Here is a 20,195-nt window from a genome sequence, read left to right as displayed (position 1 = left end):
TGAAACAGAACAACAATAAAAGAATAACGTAAATACTAAAAACCAACAACAACAACAATAATAACAACAAAAACATTGCAGTTTTTAGATTTTGCCTGGTTTGTATAAATGTAGTCGGTCGTCAGTCATCAATATTTGCTGCAATCGCTGTAACTAGCAAACTTCATCATATTATTGTGTTATTTTGCTGTTTGAGTCAGACATAACACATATATATTTTGTTCCGCATTAACGGACCCACAAATGAAAATGAAAAAAGTGTCCGTTTATTGCCCCAAAAAAAAAATCGTTAGAGAAAATCTTAAATTCATTAAGTTATTGACTTGTAATACTTGCTAGAATGTGGTGGGTGAATTTCTCAGAATTATAAATACTTTCATTGAAATTTTAGTTCAACCATATCATTCCTAATATATACTTAATATATCAATTAACCACCAATTGGAAAATCTCCTTGTTTAAGTATTAGGTGCAGAACCGAACTCTAAATCTAAAAGACCCAGTAACGACTAGATTGATATCGGTAATAATATCTCCGTAAAAAATGTTGAAGTAGTAAATGACTCATAATCTTGTTAGATCGTAAGATTATGATCGTAAAAGGGAAACTGTGAACTACTTAGTTTGCGTCGAAGATCTGTAATAACTGCAAGAACTATCGAAAATATAAAGTAGTGAAACGAAATCATCACAAAGAAAGTAAAGGATAACAATAAGATACTTAGTCCTTGTGTTTTCTTAGTCAAACCACAAACACCCAAACTCAATAAATCCCAAACTCATAGACAGAACAGGATAACTGTGGATCAAAGAAAATTAAATTAATTTCGGATTGTTAGTTACCAGTTACAAGTTTCGTTGCTTTAAAATTTATCTCCTTAGAAATGGTGTTATAGCAAAATTGTGTTAAACAAAATAAAAATATGAAAGAAAATCACAAAGTTGCATTGTTTTGACAAAACGAAAAAAATAAATAAATAAAGAAAATACTATTGAAAACTGAGTAATTATTGTTTTTCTATAGTTTATTGATCTTTTTTGCAAAACACATAGAAATACATACAAATGCATGAAGAACTGCCAATATCAGACAGATATTTACAAAACAAAACAAAAATATTGTAGAAAAAAGTATGTGTATATGTAACTGTCTATATAGTATAGTGTATATTTTGCTAAATGAAAGATAAATATTTGTGCTTAAAAATGTCTGTAGAAATATGCAAATACGAGTTTAATATTTAAACTTTAGACTCGCATCTTATCATCAACGTATCGTATATGAACAAACACTTACGCATGCTCAGAAGAAACACTTAATGAAATCAACAACTAACTAAAACAAAAGGAAAACAAAAAAAAAACAAAGAGACGCAAAGAGAAACACACTACTAGTACTAGTTGTGATGAAAGGCTTGTGGTTAAAATAAATAAATAGTAATAGTATATATGTGTATGTGTACATATATGTATAAACAGATTTACTAAATACGATAATTATATACATTTATTGTTTATTTATACAAAACTCCATCAGGAAAACAATAACTGAAGGTTTCTTTTAAAATCAACTTTAACAAAAATTGCTTGCTTTAGGAAAATTTATTCTAAATTACAAGAATTTGTAAGTTTATGTTAAATTTTGTTACTTTTTTATTTCATTTTGCAGAAAATATAACAATAGTTGGCCGCCCGGATTTTGTGAACAACAATTTCAAAATAGCACTGTATGCAAAAGAGACACAAAGATATCTGTGTTTCAACGATCATTGGAAACTAGTTGGAATGGTAAGTTAATCGTCCTAAATATGCTTGACATACAGTTCTTATTAGAAGACTTTAAAATCAATACAAAGACCTCTTAAATTTATATCACAATATTGTGACTTTTAAAAGATTTGCTACAATTCATGTCCTCAGATTCGGTTGTCCCCTTAAGATTTCAAAATATTAAAAAAACAAGACAGTGCATATCATCGGGAAACAAAAGCTGCACATCAATGTGTAAACGAAACTGTTGAATACTCGAATTTCGAGTGTTTTGTAAACAAACACTTTGAATGAATGTTTAGTGTCAAAGTCGGACTCATTAAAACATTCACGCAGACGCTGTAGACAAAATATAGAAGAAATAAACAAAAATAAGCAACTGTTTTTTATGACCGATTTCTCAAGACAATTCGATTGCAATTGAGGAAGCATTTGTAAGTTTCACTTGCTCCATTTTCTGTTTAATACCAAAAGTAGAAAAGTTATGAGGTGGTACTTATTGTAAATACATAAAACCCTTTTATCGTAACACATAATAATTAAATAGTGTTTTCTTTTTAATGGTTGTTTATAATTTACGTTTTTTTATCTGTTTATTACTCTTTATCATTTACAGAAAGAACTCCAAGATACCTGCTATTTCAACGAAGCAATTGTTCACGGTTATTTCGTGTTCCGGTCTGTAGTCGATCTGCAGCGACGCATCGGTTTCACGCAAAGAGGTAGAGCCGTTGGTCCTAAGAAAATTGTTAACGATGCGTGTTATATGTTCACCAAAATACCAACCGATCAATTTTTCCATCAACACACTCACTTTTCAGCACCCAAAACGAAAAGCACCACAACAAAAATACCAAAAACAGAATATACACACCCTACGCCCTACACCAACCATGCGGGGAGAGGCAGTGGTGGAGGGGGGCGAACAAAAACGAATCGCTTTAAGAATCCTCAACGTCAAGATGACTCTGTTACGCATAATCACAGCGGTAATGGCCACGGCAGCGGTGGTGGCAGTGGTGGCGGTAGCGGTAACGGCAACAAAAAGTTTAAGAAACAGCGTAACGGCCATAAACAACGGCAACAGAAACAGGAGATGCAGCAGCAACAGCAACAAATTCGAGGCCATAGCTACAATTTAAGCAACCCAAAAAATAGCACTTACCTAAATAGTTCTAGGCAAAATTTAGTCTTAAGTCAGCATAGTATAAACAACCACACAAACAAAAAACATAATAATAATAACAACAGCAACAATAACAACCACCCGCCTCAAAACCATCAGGTCCGACATCATCACAATGATCCTAACAAGGTGGCCAGAAGGCAACAGCATGACCAAAAGCAAAAAACTAAATTGCGTCAACGTGTTCGACCTAGTCCTTCTGCTTCCGCTGCGGTTACCTCAGCGGTGGCATCAACATCTACAACAACAACTTCACTAACAACAGCAAAAGCAATAAATTTCTCAAAACCTCATCCTTCTATGAGCTCTAGTTACTCAGATATAAATCCCACTAGTGTGATTCCACTTTCTATATCTACAGATGCCACATCTGATAGTCGTAATACAATGTCATCAACCGTAGTGGTGGCGAAGCGCAAAGGCCGAAGAAGAAAGGTCGATAAGGTACACAAAAAAAGCTTACAAAAGAAATTAGAGCTGGAGCGAGAACATTCTACAGAACAAACCGATAGAGAGCATATAAGCAGTTCATCGATGGGCCAGTCCTACGACGAAGAGGAGGAGATTTTAACCAGCTCAACCGATTATGCTTGGATGACTAATGATATTATGTTGTCATCGGTAAAGCCCACATCGGCCAGCTTACCAACGTGGGAAACCTGGTATCCCTCTTCCTCGACCTCGTACACTGATGAGGATTCAGATTATTCCTTGGGCTCTTCAGCTACAGCCTCTACAATCACCGAAACGAACATCGATAGGCGGTTCTTCACAACTCTGGAATCATCCTCAATGACGACTGATTTAGATAAAAACAATTTATCTTCGCAGACATCCGTACCGCATCCAACATCAGGGTTTACAAGTACTTTAACGGAGAACAGCATCGATGAAACTATATCACCCACGGTAACTACAGACTTAGGAACGACAACAACAAATACCTCAACCTACACTCAAACTGATTTTTGGTCTACCAGCCTAAACGACAATACGGATGCGGATACGGTAGTCGATGGCTTTCCTAGGGAGACATTTAACACCTATGCCACCCCCAAACTAGAGAATACTCAGAATACACTAAACACGAATGAGGATGATGAGGCCATCTGGGAAGACACAAATACAGCATTAAGCACACAACACAGTAAAGATGATTTAGAAAATTCTACGGCTGCCATAACCCTCTGGACAGTAGAAGATGACAACGTTGAAGATGAGGAGATTAGCTCACCTTCTACAGATCGAACTACCGATGAAATAAGTGGCACAACATGGACAGATAGTTCTACTAGAGAAATGACTTCAAGCTGGGAATATGATAAAGCTAGCGAGGCAGCAACATCCACTACAACATCAACAACATATACAAATGATTGTGCCTACAGCACTGCTTCCACACACAACGGAAGTAAAACGATGACTGATTGCATGTTTGCAACGAAAACTACAGCACCCATTGCCAATAATAACCACAAACTAGGTGAAACCTCCCCAACACAAAATTATAAAGTTTCCAAAATGGAAACGGCAAACAAAGTGACAACTAGCAGCACTACGTTAAACTCAATACCCATAAGAAGTGATAAAACCACAAGTTTGCCTGAAACTACATCAACCACAATACAAACACAACCATCATTATTGGAACCTTCATCGGTATCAACATTCAAACTTGAACATCCTGTAGAGAAAAGCGTCACCAGGGAATCCCCCGAAAGCAACACAGCAGTTATAACATCAGCAACAACAGCTTTTAGCTCGACTATACATTCGACTAAAGCGCCAGCACCAGCTGCGCCTTTAAGCACTCGAAAAACATTGCGCAAATCAACACAAAGACTGCTGGCCACACCATTTCATCAACTAACCTATGTGCGCAACGAAGCCGGTGATATCGATATCGATAGCATCGATAACATTAGCATATATCCTGAACTGCTCGATAACGACAACGACGAGCCGCTAGTGAAACCCAGTACTAGTCGTTTAACCATGATCAGTGGTTATTTGCCAACCTCAGCCACTGCAACTTTACCCGAATCGATACGTATTGCTAAAATTAAAATTAATCGTGAACGTAAGCGCATGTTACGTCTACGCAATGTTGGTAATTATGCGTAGCGCTCAATTGTTAAACTAATCGATTCTCATTTCATACAATTCTAAGTCGAAAACTTAAACAACCCCATTAACATGTTCGAAATCGAAATTTCAGTTAAGTGAGTAAAGTGACAATTATTAAGCGACAAGTAAGAGGTTGATTTGGTTATTTCTAAGGGACTGCTGCATCAGAATAGGGTTAGAGCTATAATTGTTTATTAGCAAGACATTCAATCATTTATTGTGAGTTGAACACTTTGATAAGAATTTGAGGTATTTACCTGATGGAATATTTCAAGCCATGACAATAACAGCATACATACACACATACAGAAACAGTTACAAACAAATACACATAAACACACACACACAGCCACAGATACATGAATACATACATGGGCATAATTATAATGCGTAACTTTGCAACGATCTATAAAAGTTCATTTTTTTATTGTTCAAATGATGAAACAATTAATTAAATTAAATTAAATAATTATCGAATAAGTACTATGGGAATTTTTTTATATATAACCAAATAATGAAAAAAAAACAATTCGCACACCAAACACCACTTCCAGTTGTTACATTTTTTATGAGAATTTAGTGAAAAAATAATAATAATAATAATAAAATAATAATAAACAAGAAATAATAAACAAAATAAATTCGTTTAATCAAATATACAACAATTAAAGCGAGAGGAAAAAAGCAAACAAAATCAAATAAACGTTTATTCAAAGTTATAAAATACAAATAATTTATTAAATAAATTCCTATTAATCAGATTAGAATACAACAATTATTCTTAAGTAAAAACAACAACAAATGCTAAAAACAAAAAAAAACTAAAAAGGTAAATAGTAGAAAATATAAAAATTTAGAATTTCATTTAGTTATTTATTATTACTAATTAGAAAGAGAGAGCGAGAGAGATAGAAAAAAATATATTAAAAAAATATAATGAAAAGCAAAAAACACCAAAACTATTTTAAGCTACTCATTCAATCATGCCATCACTCATTTTTATTAAGTGATCATTTTGTATTTCAATTACTGCGAATTCGATATTTTTTTGTTTTTATTTCGTTTCTTATTTTTTTTAAATTAATACACAGAAACATAAATACATACATATGTAGATATATACATCTACATTAACATACATACATACACTTGCTACTTATTAAAACAGTTGAGAGCAACCAATTACAAATGTTTAAACTTTTGTGAAGATTCAGAAGTTTCAACTGGTTCACCATTTACTGTCAATGAACAGGACATTTTCTTACAAATAGAATATTTTACACTAAAAAGCTTTCTTAAGTTTTTTCTCTGGCAAAAATAAAAAACAGGGTTATGAAACTTCAAAAAGCTTTTTAAAATAAAAAAGCTTAAATTAACCAACAACCTAATTACAAAGCTTTTAAATAGCCACAACAATGTTTGAGTTCAGCTTTTGTGAAAAGTTTTCTTGTTTTATCAAAAGCTTTCCTGAGTTTTTTCTCTATTAAAAGTAAAAACAAAGAGATAAAACTTAAAAAAGCTTTTAGAAATAAAAAGCTTCAGCTAACCAACAATCTATTTTTTCTAGTTTTTGTATAAAGTCTACCTGTTTCATAAAAAAGCTTTCTTAAGTTTTATCTCTGGTAAAAGTAAAATTAAAGAAGGAAAATTTGAAAGAGCTTTTTAAAACAACCTACTAACAAATGCTTTTAACTAACCAGGACACAGGTTGAGTTAAATAACAACATTCTACCAGTTTTGATATAAAACTTTCATGCTTCATAGAAAGCTTTATTGAGTTTTATCTCTCAGAGATTAAATTTGAAAAAGCTTTATAAAATACAAAAGTAAAAGGCTTTTTTCTTAAAGGGAAAGTAATTGTAATAAGAAAGCTTTCTTAAGTTATGTCACTAACTAGAGCAAAAAAAGCTTTCTTAAGTTTCATTTCTAACAAGAAAAAGGAAAAGTTGTGAAATTTAAAAAAGCTTTTTAAACTTAAAACTCCAATCTACTTTAACTAAGCCAGGAGACTGATTAAGCAAACTTTGTCTAGTGTTTTTGACAAGCTTTTGCAAAGCTGTTTTTGATTCTAAATAAATCTGTAAAATGACAAATAGTTTTCGTCTAAACTTTTCTTGTTCCAAAAAAAGCTTTCTTCAGTTTAATTTCCAAAAAATATATATAGAAATACGTGTTAAACTCGAAAAAGCTTTTTAAACTTTAAACTCAAATCTACTTTAAATAAACCAGGACACTGATTAAAAAGGCCAAATGATTTTGACAAGCAATTGCAAAACATTTTTGTTTCTTTTAAATAAGATTTCATTAGTTTCATCTTATTCTTAATACTCTTTTACAATGAATCGTTGTTTTACTTATTTCAGAAATCATTTCTAATTAGTTGCCCACAGCTTTTGTTTTATTTTTAAATAAGAAAAAACAAAAATCTGCAATTACTATTATTATTATATAAACCAAAAACAAAAATATACATTTAAATTAAACAAAAAAACCCATTTAAATTAATAAATGAAGAAGGAGTAAAGTATGTAGTAGCATCTATGTATCTGTATTTTAAAAATAACGAAAAATTTGTAATAAAATAAAAACGCTTAAGCAAATACTATGCGGCACATATACACACACATACTATTTAAATGTGTTTATTCGTGAAATAAAATAAAAATATATATTGACACTTGAGAAACAAATAAAAATAAAAATTAAAAAAAGAAAACAAAAGAAATTTAATGAAATTGAAATGCTTGAAACACTTTAAACATAACAAAGAAAAATTGAAAAAAGAAGAAGAAAAAAACAATCATATAAAAAGACAATTAACAACTGTAACTGTAAACATTTAATAAACAATTTTATTTTTAATATTTTTGTATGTAATTTCGAATATTAACCAGAAATGAAAACTAAAATTATAAACAAACTTTTTTCAAATATTTTTAGTTAAAAAAAAGGCACAGAAAATAAACAACTGCTTTAGTTCTAATTTATACTAAATAAAATGAAGGAAACAGATCATTTAAATAAACACTCATACACACACCATGACAGTCATCATCATCACCTTACAATCTGACACTCTAAAGACATGTACTTAAAAAAGCAACAACAACAACAAAACAAAATTATAATTAGTGCCTTTCGAACAAAATAATAAGAAACTCGAAAACAGGAACAGATACAAAAAACATTTAATTAACAAAAAAACAACTTCGAATTGAATAGCACATGCGTAAACACTTTTACAATTAAAAAAAAAACTTACTTTTGGCTAGAATTTCCTACTCAGACACACACAAACACTCCCAAACAAACCTTAATTTACTCTTTCACTTTCACATATACAAACACTCACATACACACTCATACTAACATACTCTTTCTTCTGTGCAAAGTTTATTTGAAGAAACGATGAGAGCATCACCAAACATTAAACCAAAACAATCAACCTCTTCCGACAACCACCCCCCCATCCCCTTCCTTTCATAATCATAACTGATTCATATACTACGAGACCAAGCATGGAATTAGAAATTTGGATATATGTAATTAGTACCAACTTTTTGCAAAAATAGTACTTTTTTGTACTTATAGTACTTTTCGTTTGATATCTGTCGACTAGTCTACTGACTAAACTTATGAATCACCTGCGGAATAGACTTTAAATCATAATTTAAAGACCAGTATGTATATAGATTTGTTTACACCTGGTACCAAATTAACACCTCAGCGTTTATAATTGTTCTATAACATCCGTTGTCAAAGTACATACAAGCGCATGACAACACTATGTTTGTCAAACAACGAAACGTTGTCAAAATTGCGACAATTCGTTGTCGAAATCTTAATGTTATACATATCTATTGTCGAAATGTTAACAAACGTGGTAAGCTCACTATTGACAACGGATGGTATCAATTTCTATATATTTCTAACGGATATTTTCCTCTGTGTAGACCAGTCGACAAATATTAAACCACTAACTAGTCTAGAATATGACTCACTATGGATTGTTTTACGAAAATTTATATTATAAAGTACTTAATAGGTCTTATGAATACTATGGCAATTATGTTAGCAAAAAGTTTAATAGTACAGAATTTTCCATCCCTGCTCATTCACATCAATATATACATACATGCATTTTTTTGCAATTAAGTAATTTTAATCGAATTATTTACTGACTCAATAAATAAATAAATATGTTTGTAAACGGCCTGAATTGTTGAAATTTAATTTGCTGGCAGTAACTGCATAATAATTGACAATTCTTTAACAAACAAAAATTAAACTGTGCAAAATGTTATAAAAAAACGAACATTACTTTAAAAACATGTACTTTCTTGTGTAAATTCTATTGTATTAGTTGTTTCGTTAATTATTTTAACTTTATGTAATTTTTATTAGTTTTATTTCTTTTTAATTTTAATTTAATTAATTTAAGTATATAATGTATTATATTATTGCATTAAAAACTTTAAAATTTAAGTTTTGTAGATATTTTATTATTTATTTGTACTATTAATGTATTAATGTTTTTAATTTTAGTTTTAAAAAAAGTTTATTAAATAATTTAATTAATATATGTATTGTACTATTCATTTACTTCACCTAAACAAAAAAAAAACAAATAAAATAAATAAATCATTTACTAGGTACTACTTACTACTCTATCATTTCAATTGTATTTATGTATAAATAGTTCAAATATTAGTAATAGTTTTTTTTTTAAAGGCAACTGAAAACCGTATAAACTATAACAAATTGAAAACTATTTGCGCTCGCCTAAACTAACACACACTTAAACCTCTCCTTCCCCCACAACTACTCTTTGTATTTCCTCAACCGACACCCCCCCCCCACAAAAAAAGTTTATTATAACAAAAACAAAAATGTTTATATTTAATTAATTATTATTAAAAATTATTATTATTCTAATTATTAGTACTGAAAATTGATTATTATTAAAAAACAAAACATTGGTTTGATGAAATCTTAACTTTAACCTTAACAAAAGAAAAAAAAAAGAAATATGTACGATATGCATATGTACACACAGTATTAAAAACAACAACAAAATAAATTTAACTAAACAAAAAAACCCTAAAAAACAACAATAATTAATAAAAAATAATAAAGAAATAAATAAACAAATTACTAAAAACTTAACAAATTCTTTTGTTTTAAAGATTTTTTCATTTTCTTTCTTTTTTTGTTCTTCGAAATGATGACAGACATTAAATAGTGTAAAGTTAATAAATTAAATTATTGAAGATAAACAAAAAATCCTAAAAGTCGTAAAATATCTAAGAATGAATTTAAAATAAAAACTAAAATAATAATTTCATATTCAACGTCTCAAACAAAATAATAATAAAAAAAACTAAACAATCCTTATTAATTTAAAATAAAATGCAATATTTAAACAAAGACATAAAACAAAAGACTTTTAAATTATTGATTTTGGAAGATTTTCATCAAAGGTATGTAAGATTTACTGAACTAGAACTGAACTAAAACTGAACTAGAACTGAACTAGAACTGAACTAGAACTGAACTAGAACTGAACTAGAACTGAACTAGAACTGAACTAGAACTGAACTAGAACTGAACTAGAACTGAACTAGAACTGAACTAGAACTGAACTAGAACTGAACTAGAACTGAACTAGAACTAGAACTGAACTAGAACTAGAACTGAACTAGAACTGAACTAGAACTAGAACTGAACTAGAACTGAACTTGAACTGAACTAGGATCTAACATGCAGACATAAAGCTTTCGGAAGTCAAATTTAAATAATGTATATAAAATTTACAAATAAACCTAAAGCGGAATTTGATAACGGTTGTCATTAACAGCACAAAAGTTTTTGACAACACCAGGCTCCTCACAAAACCGGAAGTTAACTACGAATAGTAGCAAAGGGGAATTTTTTTTTCTTAGTTTTGATACATTGATATCAATAAAATACATATTATTGTGTTTTATATTGTTGTTTTCTCTTAATTACCTTTTATTAGAAAATTAAACAAAAATATTCTTCAACAACAACAGCAGCAGCAAAGTTATCTAACACGTAGTGTATGTGTTGTTTAAAATTAATTTGATAAGTTTAGATATAAACCGAAAAAACAAAAAGAGAAGTTTCCAAAAGCAAACAATCCCAAATCAAGAAAAAAGAAAACATAATAAAAACTCTGGTTGATGTCTTTCAACTTTTTGATCAAGTTTATTTATTCATCACTAAATTTACATAGATTTTAATTAAATTTTTCAAAGTTTTTAAAGTGTTGTTGTGGGAAAAGTAAAAAAATAACAAGAAATTTATTAAAAACAAAAAAAAAACAAGCGAAGGACCACCCAAGTAGCTAGCAAGGCTTAAGCGACCACACATTATAGCGATAGTAGATATTATAGCGTTTAAATTTCATAAAAGCTTTATTTATAAATTGCTGCATTTTTTGCTTTTTATGTCGTTTCTTTTATGTCCTAATAGAAAATCTTACAACTAATTAAAACTAGGCTGGCTTAATTTTTCTAAAATATTATGACCATAACATAATCAATGTGGACATTTTGCTTAATTGTGGACAACATGGCATTAAAAACTCTTTTTTTATTTTAAATAAGAAATGGGTTCTTTTCGTGTGTGAATATTGGCAACATTGATGAAAGGAAAATGTGGCATTTAAATTATTCGGTCTTAAAAATGTTAACGTATTCTTTTTTTTCTGTTATTTACTGATATACATATTCATATATATGACTTTATTCTTTTAAATGTATTTAAAAGTTAGGAGCAAAACTTGTCAGATGCCTGAGAGGAAATAACTTAAACAAGTTCTAGTTCCTAGACATATTCTTAGGGAACAAGAAAGAATGTGTAAGATAGTCAATAAATTTTAATAAAGACTCCTCCTCCACTTTTGTTTGCCACTGTAAACCATCGAACATATAAAAGGTAAATTAAAATTATACTAGTAGCATTTTATCGTCTCTGGTAGTCGTCGTTGGTCGGTAGGTTTTGTTAAATGTCTACACTGATAGTGTTTAGTAGGGTGCTTACTAGTATGTAACGTGTACGTATGTATGTATGTGTGTCAGTATGTATTTATTTTAAGACCTTTTCGTAAGCTCTTGCTGGCTGTTTTCATGTCGGATTTCTTTAATTAAAACCCAAAGACCCAAATCCTTGCTATTAAAATGTTTAATTTCGCATACATGCAAGTTTTCTCTTGTTTTTTCCTTTTATTTTGGTGTTTGTTTGAAGTAGCAGGTGCCTGTCATTCATACATATTGGTACGCTAGTATTATGAATATTATTTTTAGCTTTAAAACTGGCTTTTTAACAGGAAACAATTATTGTAAGAATATGTAGCAATGTCTGTGCAATATAGTAGCCAGTCCACACTTTGACAATCGAACGATCGACCGACCGACTAACCAAGCAATCGTTCGATCGCCAGAATTTAAAAAAACCACTAGGAGAGGATTATTCTTTTTTATATTTACCGCCTCTTGAACTAAAAGCCTTGTGCATCGCCTGACCGACCTCCACCGTATAGTGTCATCTTTATCTACATTTAACAAAATAAATAAAGAATAAAAAGCCTGAATTCATATCTTTGGCCATAAGAAAACATCATCATCATCGTATATTAAGGTAAATTTATTTAGTTCTAGTTTAAGAGTAAGAAATGGCAAAAGAAAATATCTCTTGAAATAATGTTTGTAACGGTTAACGGGAGTTGATCAGCTAAATGGAAATACGATTTAGACACCACAATACTCTTTAAGAACTTTTTAATAGATTTATCGTAACCTAATATATCTGGGCTTTACAAAATTCAATAATTCGAACCTGAAGTTAAAGTTACACATTATACTACAGCTTTGAAGGTTGGTTTGTTGTTGTTAAAGTTGTAGCAGCGACACGTGTAAAGTCGGTGGTGGTTGTTCGTTGAACTCCGAGTCGTTCCGGTGCGAAGAACCGATTGTCGTGGGAACGAGATTGGTTTGTGACTTTGTTCGCTTTGATTTTTAAAGATTACAATAAAAATCCTGATTCTATGCAATGCACATCAGTAATGTAAATTGGTTTTAAATCGGGTTTGATTAAAAACTATCAAAATTATATAAGATTTCTAAACTTTTTAAAATTTCTCTTAACTTTACCAGCATTTTAGACCACCCTGTATACGATTAAATATATTTGTATTTATACTCGGCTGATTGCATTAAATCATAAAATTTATACATAATTGTAAAACTGTATATCAATAAGTTGCTACAACATACTGTATACACTCATATTATGATTTCAAAGTGCCACTGCGCTTAAATGAAGATATGAAACAACAACATTTATCTATAATTGGATACATGTTCAGATGCTGCATATAGCATTTACGTACATACTATAACGATATGTATGTGTATAAAATATGAAATATGTATACATTAAGTTCAGAAACTTAATGTATAGTACGAAGAACCATCTTCTTTATAAACGTACATGTGTCACTTTGGTTGACCATAACCGCCTGTAGCCTGTTTGGAAACTTAATGCTGTCAGAAGTGATTGTCGCCTGAGGCATATTTTTAAAAACTTTAACAACAATAATAACAAAAATATGACATTAAAGTTGAAAAAAGATGTATGTATTAAGAATTCATGTGTGTGTCACAACAATGAGACACAACAACTTTACGTTCAAAGTCCTCCTTCTAAAGTATTTAGGACCCTTTTAAATGCACTTAAAGTTATAATTTACAACTTTAATTCATGCAATTTACCGTAAAGGGTACAATAGTTATATTTAAAATTAAATTATTTATATAAAGACACTAGCAAAAGCAGACAACAATGTCTGTCTGTCTATTTTGCTACAAAGTTACTTTAAGTTTAAAGGAGAACAGAGTAATCAGTTCATAACATTTCAGCAGTAGGCTAGAGGAAATTTATATGAATTTGATAAACTTATATGCATACACTTAATAAGTCTATTAATAATTAGCGGTTTTGGCTTTTTTATAAATAGTTAAGTACGTAATTGTTGTGACATCAAGATTTCATTTCAAACAAAGAATTATTTGATATCAAACTCTTTCTCAAACGTGAAATATCAGTTAAATATCCGTTAGAATTTTAAATTTTTTTATAAATACTAATTTTTAATAAAAAATTTTAAATTTTATTAAACTTAAACATAATATTTTATTATTATCCAATTCACAATCCTTGTCGTATCGTTGTATAACATCAAAATTTTTCAAATAATTTTTTTGAAACAAATCAATTATAAAAAAATACAACATACTACGATACAACTGTAAAACACCGATTGTGAATTGGAAATATATTTTAAAGTTTAAAAACTACTACTATTTAACATTTACTTTAACAACACCCTGTTTTAAAAAGCAAACTGTTGCAAATACCAAATAATGTGTCGATAACTTAATTATCAAACCCTCTGTCTAGTCAATAATAAAAACATGTAACCAGGCAGATGACTGAATATGCAATCATTGAATCAGCTAATTCAATTACAAACAATTTTAAAACTTTTGCAAAATACTATGGGGGAACACAAAAACACATACATATGTAAATACATATGTATTTTAAAGTGAAATAGACATTTTTTATATTACAAATTTAATACTTAAATAGCAAATAACAAATTTTATAAATAATAAAAAACCAAACTCACCAATTTTCTTTGCCATTTATTCTTAAGATGCTGCTGCATGATGATAATCTTTTATTTACTTTATTATTTTTTAAACACTTTAAGAAGATATACAAATTATATTTACTTTTTATTTATTTATTTACATTTTAATAAAACTTTTCTCTTTCATTTTAATTTAATTAATGATTTTTATATATTAATAACAACTTTTTTTCTTTATATAAACGCGACACTAATAATAATCATAACAAAAACAAACACATTTACTATATAAAAAAGAAATTTAATGAAACGCTACAAAATTACAGTAACAACAACAACACAACAATTACTTGCACTTTTTGACCCAATAGAAAATAACTCTCATTCAAAGACTTTACTAACTCTCTCACACTCAAATATATAAATGAATGCAAGAGTGCATGTGTGTATGCACATACAAACAGAAAAAATAGCAAAGAAAAAAACTTGCAAATTTGGTGGCAGAGGCCTGCCAGCAGAAATGACTTTTTATATTTGATTAATAATATTAAATTAATTGGTTGCACTTTTATTTTTTTATTCACTTTATTTCGTTATACTATTATTAACACTTTTATGATAAGGTGGTTGCAATTATTTATTAAGGAATAGAAAAAAATTGTCAATTTGGTGACCGGCTTGCCGGCAGACACCAACTTTTTTCGCTTGATTTATTTCATTATATTGAATGATTTTTCTTTTATTTTTATTGATGGCTCTAATTTTAACCCTTTTCTTATTAGATGCAACCAATTATTTATTTATTTTTGTTAAATTTAGCAATTTTATACAAACACTTTACTAAACAATTGACGCACACTCGATTAGAAAAAACGAACTGAATGATGGTATGAAAAAAGAAAAAAGAGCGGGATATGCAAAAATAATGACAACTAATATGACATTGTGTTGTGTCAAATTGGTGTTTAATAGTGTCAAAGTTTAGTAGTAGACAAACAAGTGTTTGTTGTAAAGTAACTGATTTGGATTATGGAAATTAAACAGGGGTGAGTGAATTGATGCTGCAAATAATAGATATGAAAAGGGAATAGAAAATAACTCTCATTTGAAGACTTTACTAACTCTTTCATGCTAAAATATATAAATAAATACATGAATATGTATGAGTGCATTAGTGTATGCACATATGTATAACAAACAGAAAAAATAGAAAAGAAAAAACTTGCAAATTTAGTGGCAGCGGCCTGCCGACAGAATTAACTTTTTATATTTGATTAATAATATTAAATTACTTGGTTGCACTTTTATTTCTTTATTTACTTTATTTCGTTATACTATTAATAACTCTTTTATGATAAGGTGGTTGCAATTATTTATAAAGGAATAGAAAAAATTTGCCAATTTGGTGACCGGCTTGCCGGCAGACACCAATTTTCTTTTCACTTGATTTATTTCATTATATTGAATGATTTTTCTTTTATTTTATTTATTGATGGCTCTAATTTTAACACTTTTCTTATTAGATGCAACCAATTATTTATTTATTTTTGTTAAATTTAACAATTTTATACAAACACTTTACTAAACAATTGACGCACACGCGATTAGAAAAAACGAACTGATTGATGAGTATGAAAAAAGAAAAAAGAGCGGGATGTGCAAAAATAATGACAACTAATATGACATTGTGTTGTGTCGAATTGGTGTTTAATAGTGTCAAAGTTTAGTAGTAGACAAACAAGTGTTTGTTGTAAAGTAACTTATTTGATGGGTTATATTAAAATATATGGAAATTTAACAGGGGTGAGTGGATTGAAGATGCAATTTACTAACTCTCTCATACTCAAATATATAAATGAATATGTATGAGTAGATATGTGTATGCACATATTTATAACAAACAGAAAAAACTTGCAAATTTGGTGGCAGCGGCCTGCCGGCAGAATTAAATTTTTATATTTGATTAATAATATTAATTTACTTGGTTACACTTTTATTTTTTTATTTACTTTATTTCGTTATACTATTATTAACACTTTTATAAGGTGATGGCAATTATTTTTAAAGAAATAGAAAAAATTTGCCAATTTGGTGACCGGCTTGCCATCAGACACCAACTTTTTTTCACTTGATTTATTGCATTATATTGAATGATTTTTCTTTTATTTTCATTAATGGCCTAATTTTAACACTTTTCTTATTAGATGCAACCAATTATTTATTTATTAAATTTAACATTTTTATACAAACACTTTACTAAATAATTGACGCACACGCGAAAAGAAAAAAAACGAACTGAATGATGAGTACGAAAAAAGGAAAAAGAGCGGGATATGCAAAAATAATGACATCTAATGTGACATTGTTTTGTTCCAATTGGAGTTCAATAGTGTCAAAGTTTAGTAGTAGACAAACAAGTGTTTGTTGTAAAGTAACTGATTTGATGGGTTATATTAAAATGTATGGAAATATAACAGGGGTGAGTGAATTGAAGATGCAATTTACTAAGTCTCTCATACTTAAATATATAAATGAATGAAAGAATACGTATGGGTGCATGTGTGTATGGAAATGTAACAAACAGAAAAAATAGAAAAAACTTGCAAATTTGGTGGCAGCGGCCAGCCGGCAGAATTGACTTTTTATATTTGCTTAATAATAAATTACTTGGTTGCACTTTTATTATTTTATTTACTTTATTTCGTTATACTATTATTAACACTTTTATGATAAGATGGTTGCAATTATTTATAAAGGAATAGAAAAAATTGGCCAATTTGGTTACCGGCTTGCCGGCAGACACCAACTTTTTTCACTTGATCTTTTTTCATTATATTGAATGATTTTTCTTTTATTTCATTGATGGCCTTACTATTAATACATAACTTATTAGTTGCAAACAATTACATATTTGTTTATTTTTATTAAATTTAACCAATTAACTATTATTTTATTGAATACTTTCCAAAACTATTGACGCACACGCGAAAAGAAAAAACGAACTGAATGATGAGTATGAAAAAAAGGAAAAAGAGTGGAATATGCAAAAATAATTACTGACAACTAATGTGACATTGTTTTGTTCCAATTGGAGTTCAATAGTGTCAAAGTTAAGTAGTAGACAAACAAGTGTTTGTTGTAAAGTAAACAGATTTGATGGATTGTTTTATTAATGAAATTAAACAAGAGCGGGGGGCATAGATATTTTATTGTAATAAACATAGATTAAGAGGAAAAGGAAAGCAATGAAACATAAAAAAGAAATTGAAAATAATAAGGTGGTGATATTTAATAAACGTGTCAAAGAAAACTGTACCCAAACAAGTGTTTAATATAAAGGAAATACTTTTTAGAGTAAAATTTTAATAGTAATGAAAATTAAAGAACAGAGCGAAACGGATAAGAGGTAAATTAATATTAAGATCAGTGTAGAGTGCACTAAGTATTTAAAAGTTATTAAAATTAAATTAAATTTGAATAAAATCACTTCTAAAATAAAGAATTAATTCTTTTATTTACTGATTTAAGATAAATATGCCTCCAGGTATGTATGTATTTTGTATCCCTTATTATGGAATTTAAGAAATGACAGCATAACCTTTTAGAGTAAATATTTTTAAGATACTATTGTTAAGTCAAATGATAACTTCATTAAAGTGCGAAATATAAACTACCAATACCTCTGAAAAACAGCAGGAGTTAAATTCCAATCCGTTTTTTTTTTAACATAGTTGCTGAAATCCAGCCGTCTGAAAGTGAAACAGCTTATTATAGTTGAGTGTCGTTTGTATGTGAATTACCAGGTGGTTTGTTTGTATCAACAGCATGACTTTTAAATGCCAAATGAAATAATACTTAAAGCTTGCGTATGCTGCCAACGCTATTTTTGTATACTGTCAACATTATTTTCGAATAATCCTGATTAACAATCGAACGAGTATCAATGATGCCATTGATACCCATTTATACCTAAATGCTTTATTAAATAAGTTCGTTAAGTTTTTTTTCCGACTTATAATATAAAATGTTTTTAAGATGACCAGACACGATAGGACTTCAAATTCTCCCCCTCGTCTATAGATATTTTTATTTATTTTATTTTTTCTTCTTCTTCTTGAAGATCGTTTTAAAATAGAGCTTTAGGAAATAATTAAATGGCATATAAAAATATATCAAAGTCGTGCTGGATGAGGGTTTTCATTTTAATGTGCAAACATGGCAAAACATGTTCGTACATAAATCAAATGTTTAACAATAAACCATTAATATGTTAATGAAAATGTTGCTGCTCGCCAAATATGGAGCATAAAGATGATTATTGTCAATATACAACATATTGATATTTAAATTAGATAAAAGTGTTAAAAAATAACTTTTTTTTGAGTAGGTATTAAGGTATTTTAAGAAACGAAAAAAAAAATATTTTTGACATTTAAGGCAAATATTTGTTTAAATTAGCTAAACAACAATGTAAATTAACTTAATATATGTTAAACAAATTTCGATTTAATAAAAACAAATAAAAATTTGTTAACAATATTTATTAAGTTTATCAACCTTAAGATTTAAACCTTTATATGTTTAAACTTAAGTAATTTAAGAAAAAGTTTAATAAAGTTTATTAATAAATTTTACTTTTTTCATTATTTGTATGTAATTTAAATTTAAAATAAAACTAACTGTCTTGTGCGTAAACTTATTGAGTTGCCATTTTTAAATATGGCAATACTGTAAATATCTCACAAACGCTCTCACTCTCTTTCTCACATTTGTGTTAGAGGAAAACTGGTTTCCGGTTAACTTAACCTAAATAAATGTAAACATAAACAAACCTACTCTAATTAGATTTAACATTTCTAAAGCTTAGAAAAAAATTAAGATTTAAATCAGTTAGTCTAGAATAAACCTAAGACACAACAACAATTTAATTGATTTATAAATATATTTTTCTCTTAATGAACCACAACAACACCCGCCAAACCGACTAAAGCTAAAACTATAAATGTAAATGTGATGATGATGATGATGATGGGGATTTTATGTTTTTTATGCGGAGTGTATTAATATCAATAAATTACATTTATAGCCATTTCAAGTCAAGTTAAATTGAAACGATTCGAATAGCTTTTTATTAACAAAAAACAGAGATACATACTTTGTATAAATTACAACCGAAAATGTCAAAATAAATTAATGTGGTTGGCGTTATCATTGAATCAAAATGTGATCAATTACCAGCACTTTGTCAAAAAAACACACAAAAAACTAAGTCGACAAACAAGCTTAATAAAAACGCCTTAATATGCACTCGCTCACACTTTTACACTTTGCATAAAATAAAATTAAATTAAAATAACACAACATATTTGAATTTTTATTTATTTGATTAAACTGGTATTTCATTAATATTTAAATGTAGCTGCTAATGATTTA

The 20,195-nt window shown here is 28.9% G+C and overlaps 1 protein-coding gene across 1 annotated transcript; it reads left to right on the top strand.

The window, feature by feature from the left end:
* The first annotated feature begins 1,617 nt into the window (after positions 1-1,617).
* LOC111681894 (putative uncharacterized protein DDB_G0277255) lies at positions 1,618-6,608 on the top strand. The gene is made up of 2 exons (XM_023443793.2): positions 1,618-1,788; positions 2,387-6,608. Exons 1-2 carry the CDS (start codon positions 1,633-1,635, stop codon positions 5,078-5,080), a joined length of 2,850 nt encoding a protein of 949 aa, XP_023299561.2. The 5' UTR covers positions 1,618-1,632; the 3' UTR covers positions 5,081-6,608.
* Positions 6,609-20,195: the final 13,587 nt, after the last annotated feature.

Source organism: Lucilia cuprina, chromosome 6, assembly GCF_022045245.1.
Source record: "Lucilia cuprina isolate Lc7/37 chromosome 6, ASM2204524v1, whole genome shotgun sequence".
In the NCBI taxonomy this organism is placed as follows: domain Eukaryota; kingdom Metazoa; phylum Arthropoda; class Insecta; order Diptera; family Calliphoridae; genus Lucilia; species Lucilia cuprina.
Note: the sequence above shows the minus strand (reverse complement) of the source record. Positions and strands in the feature narration are given on the sequence as shown.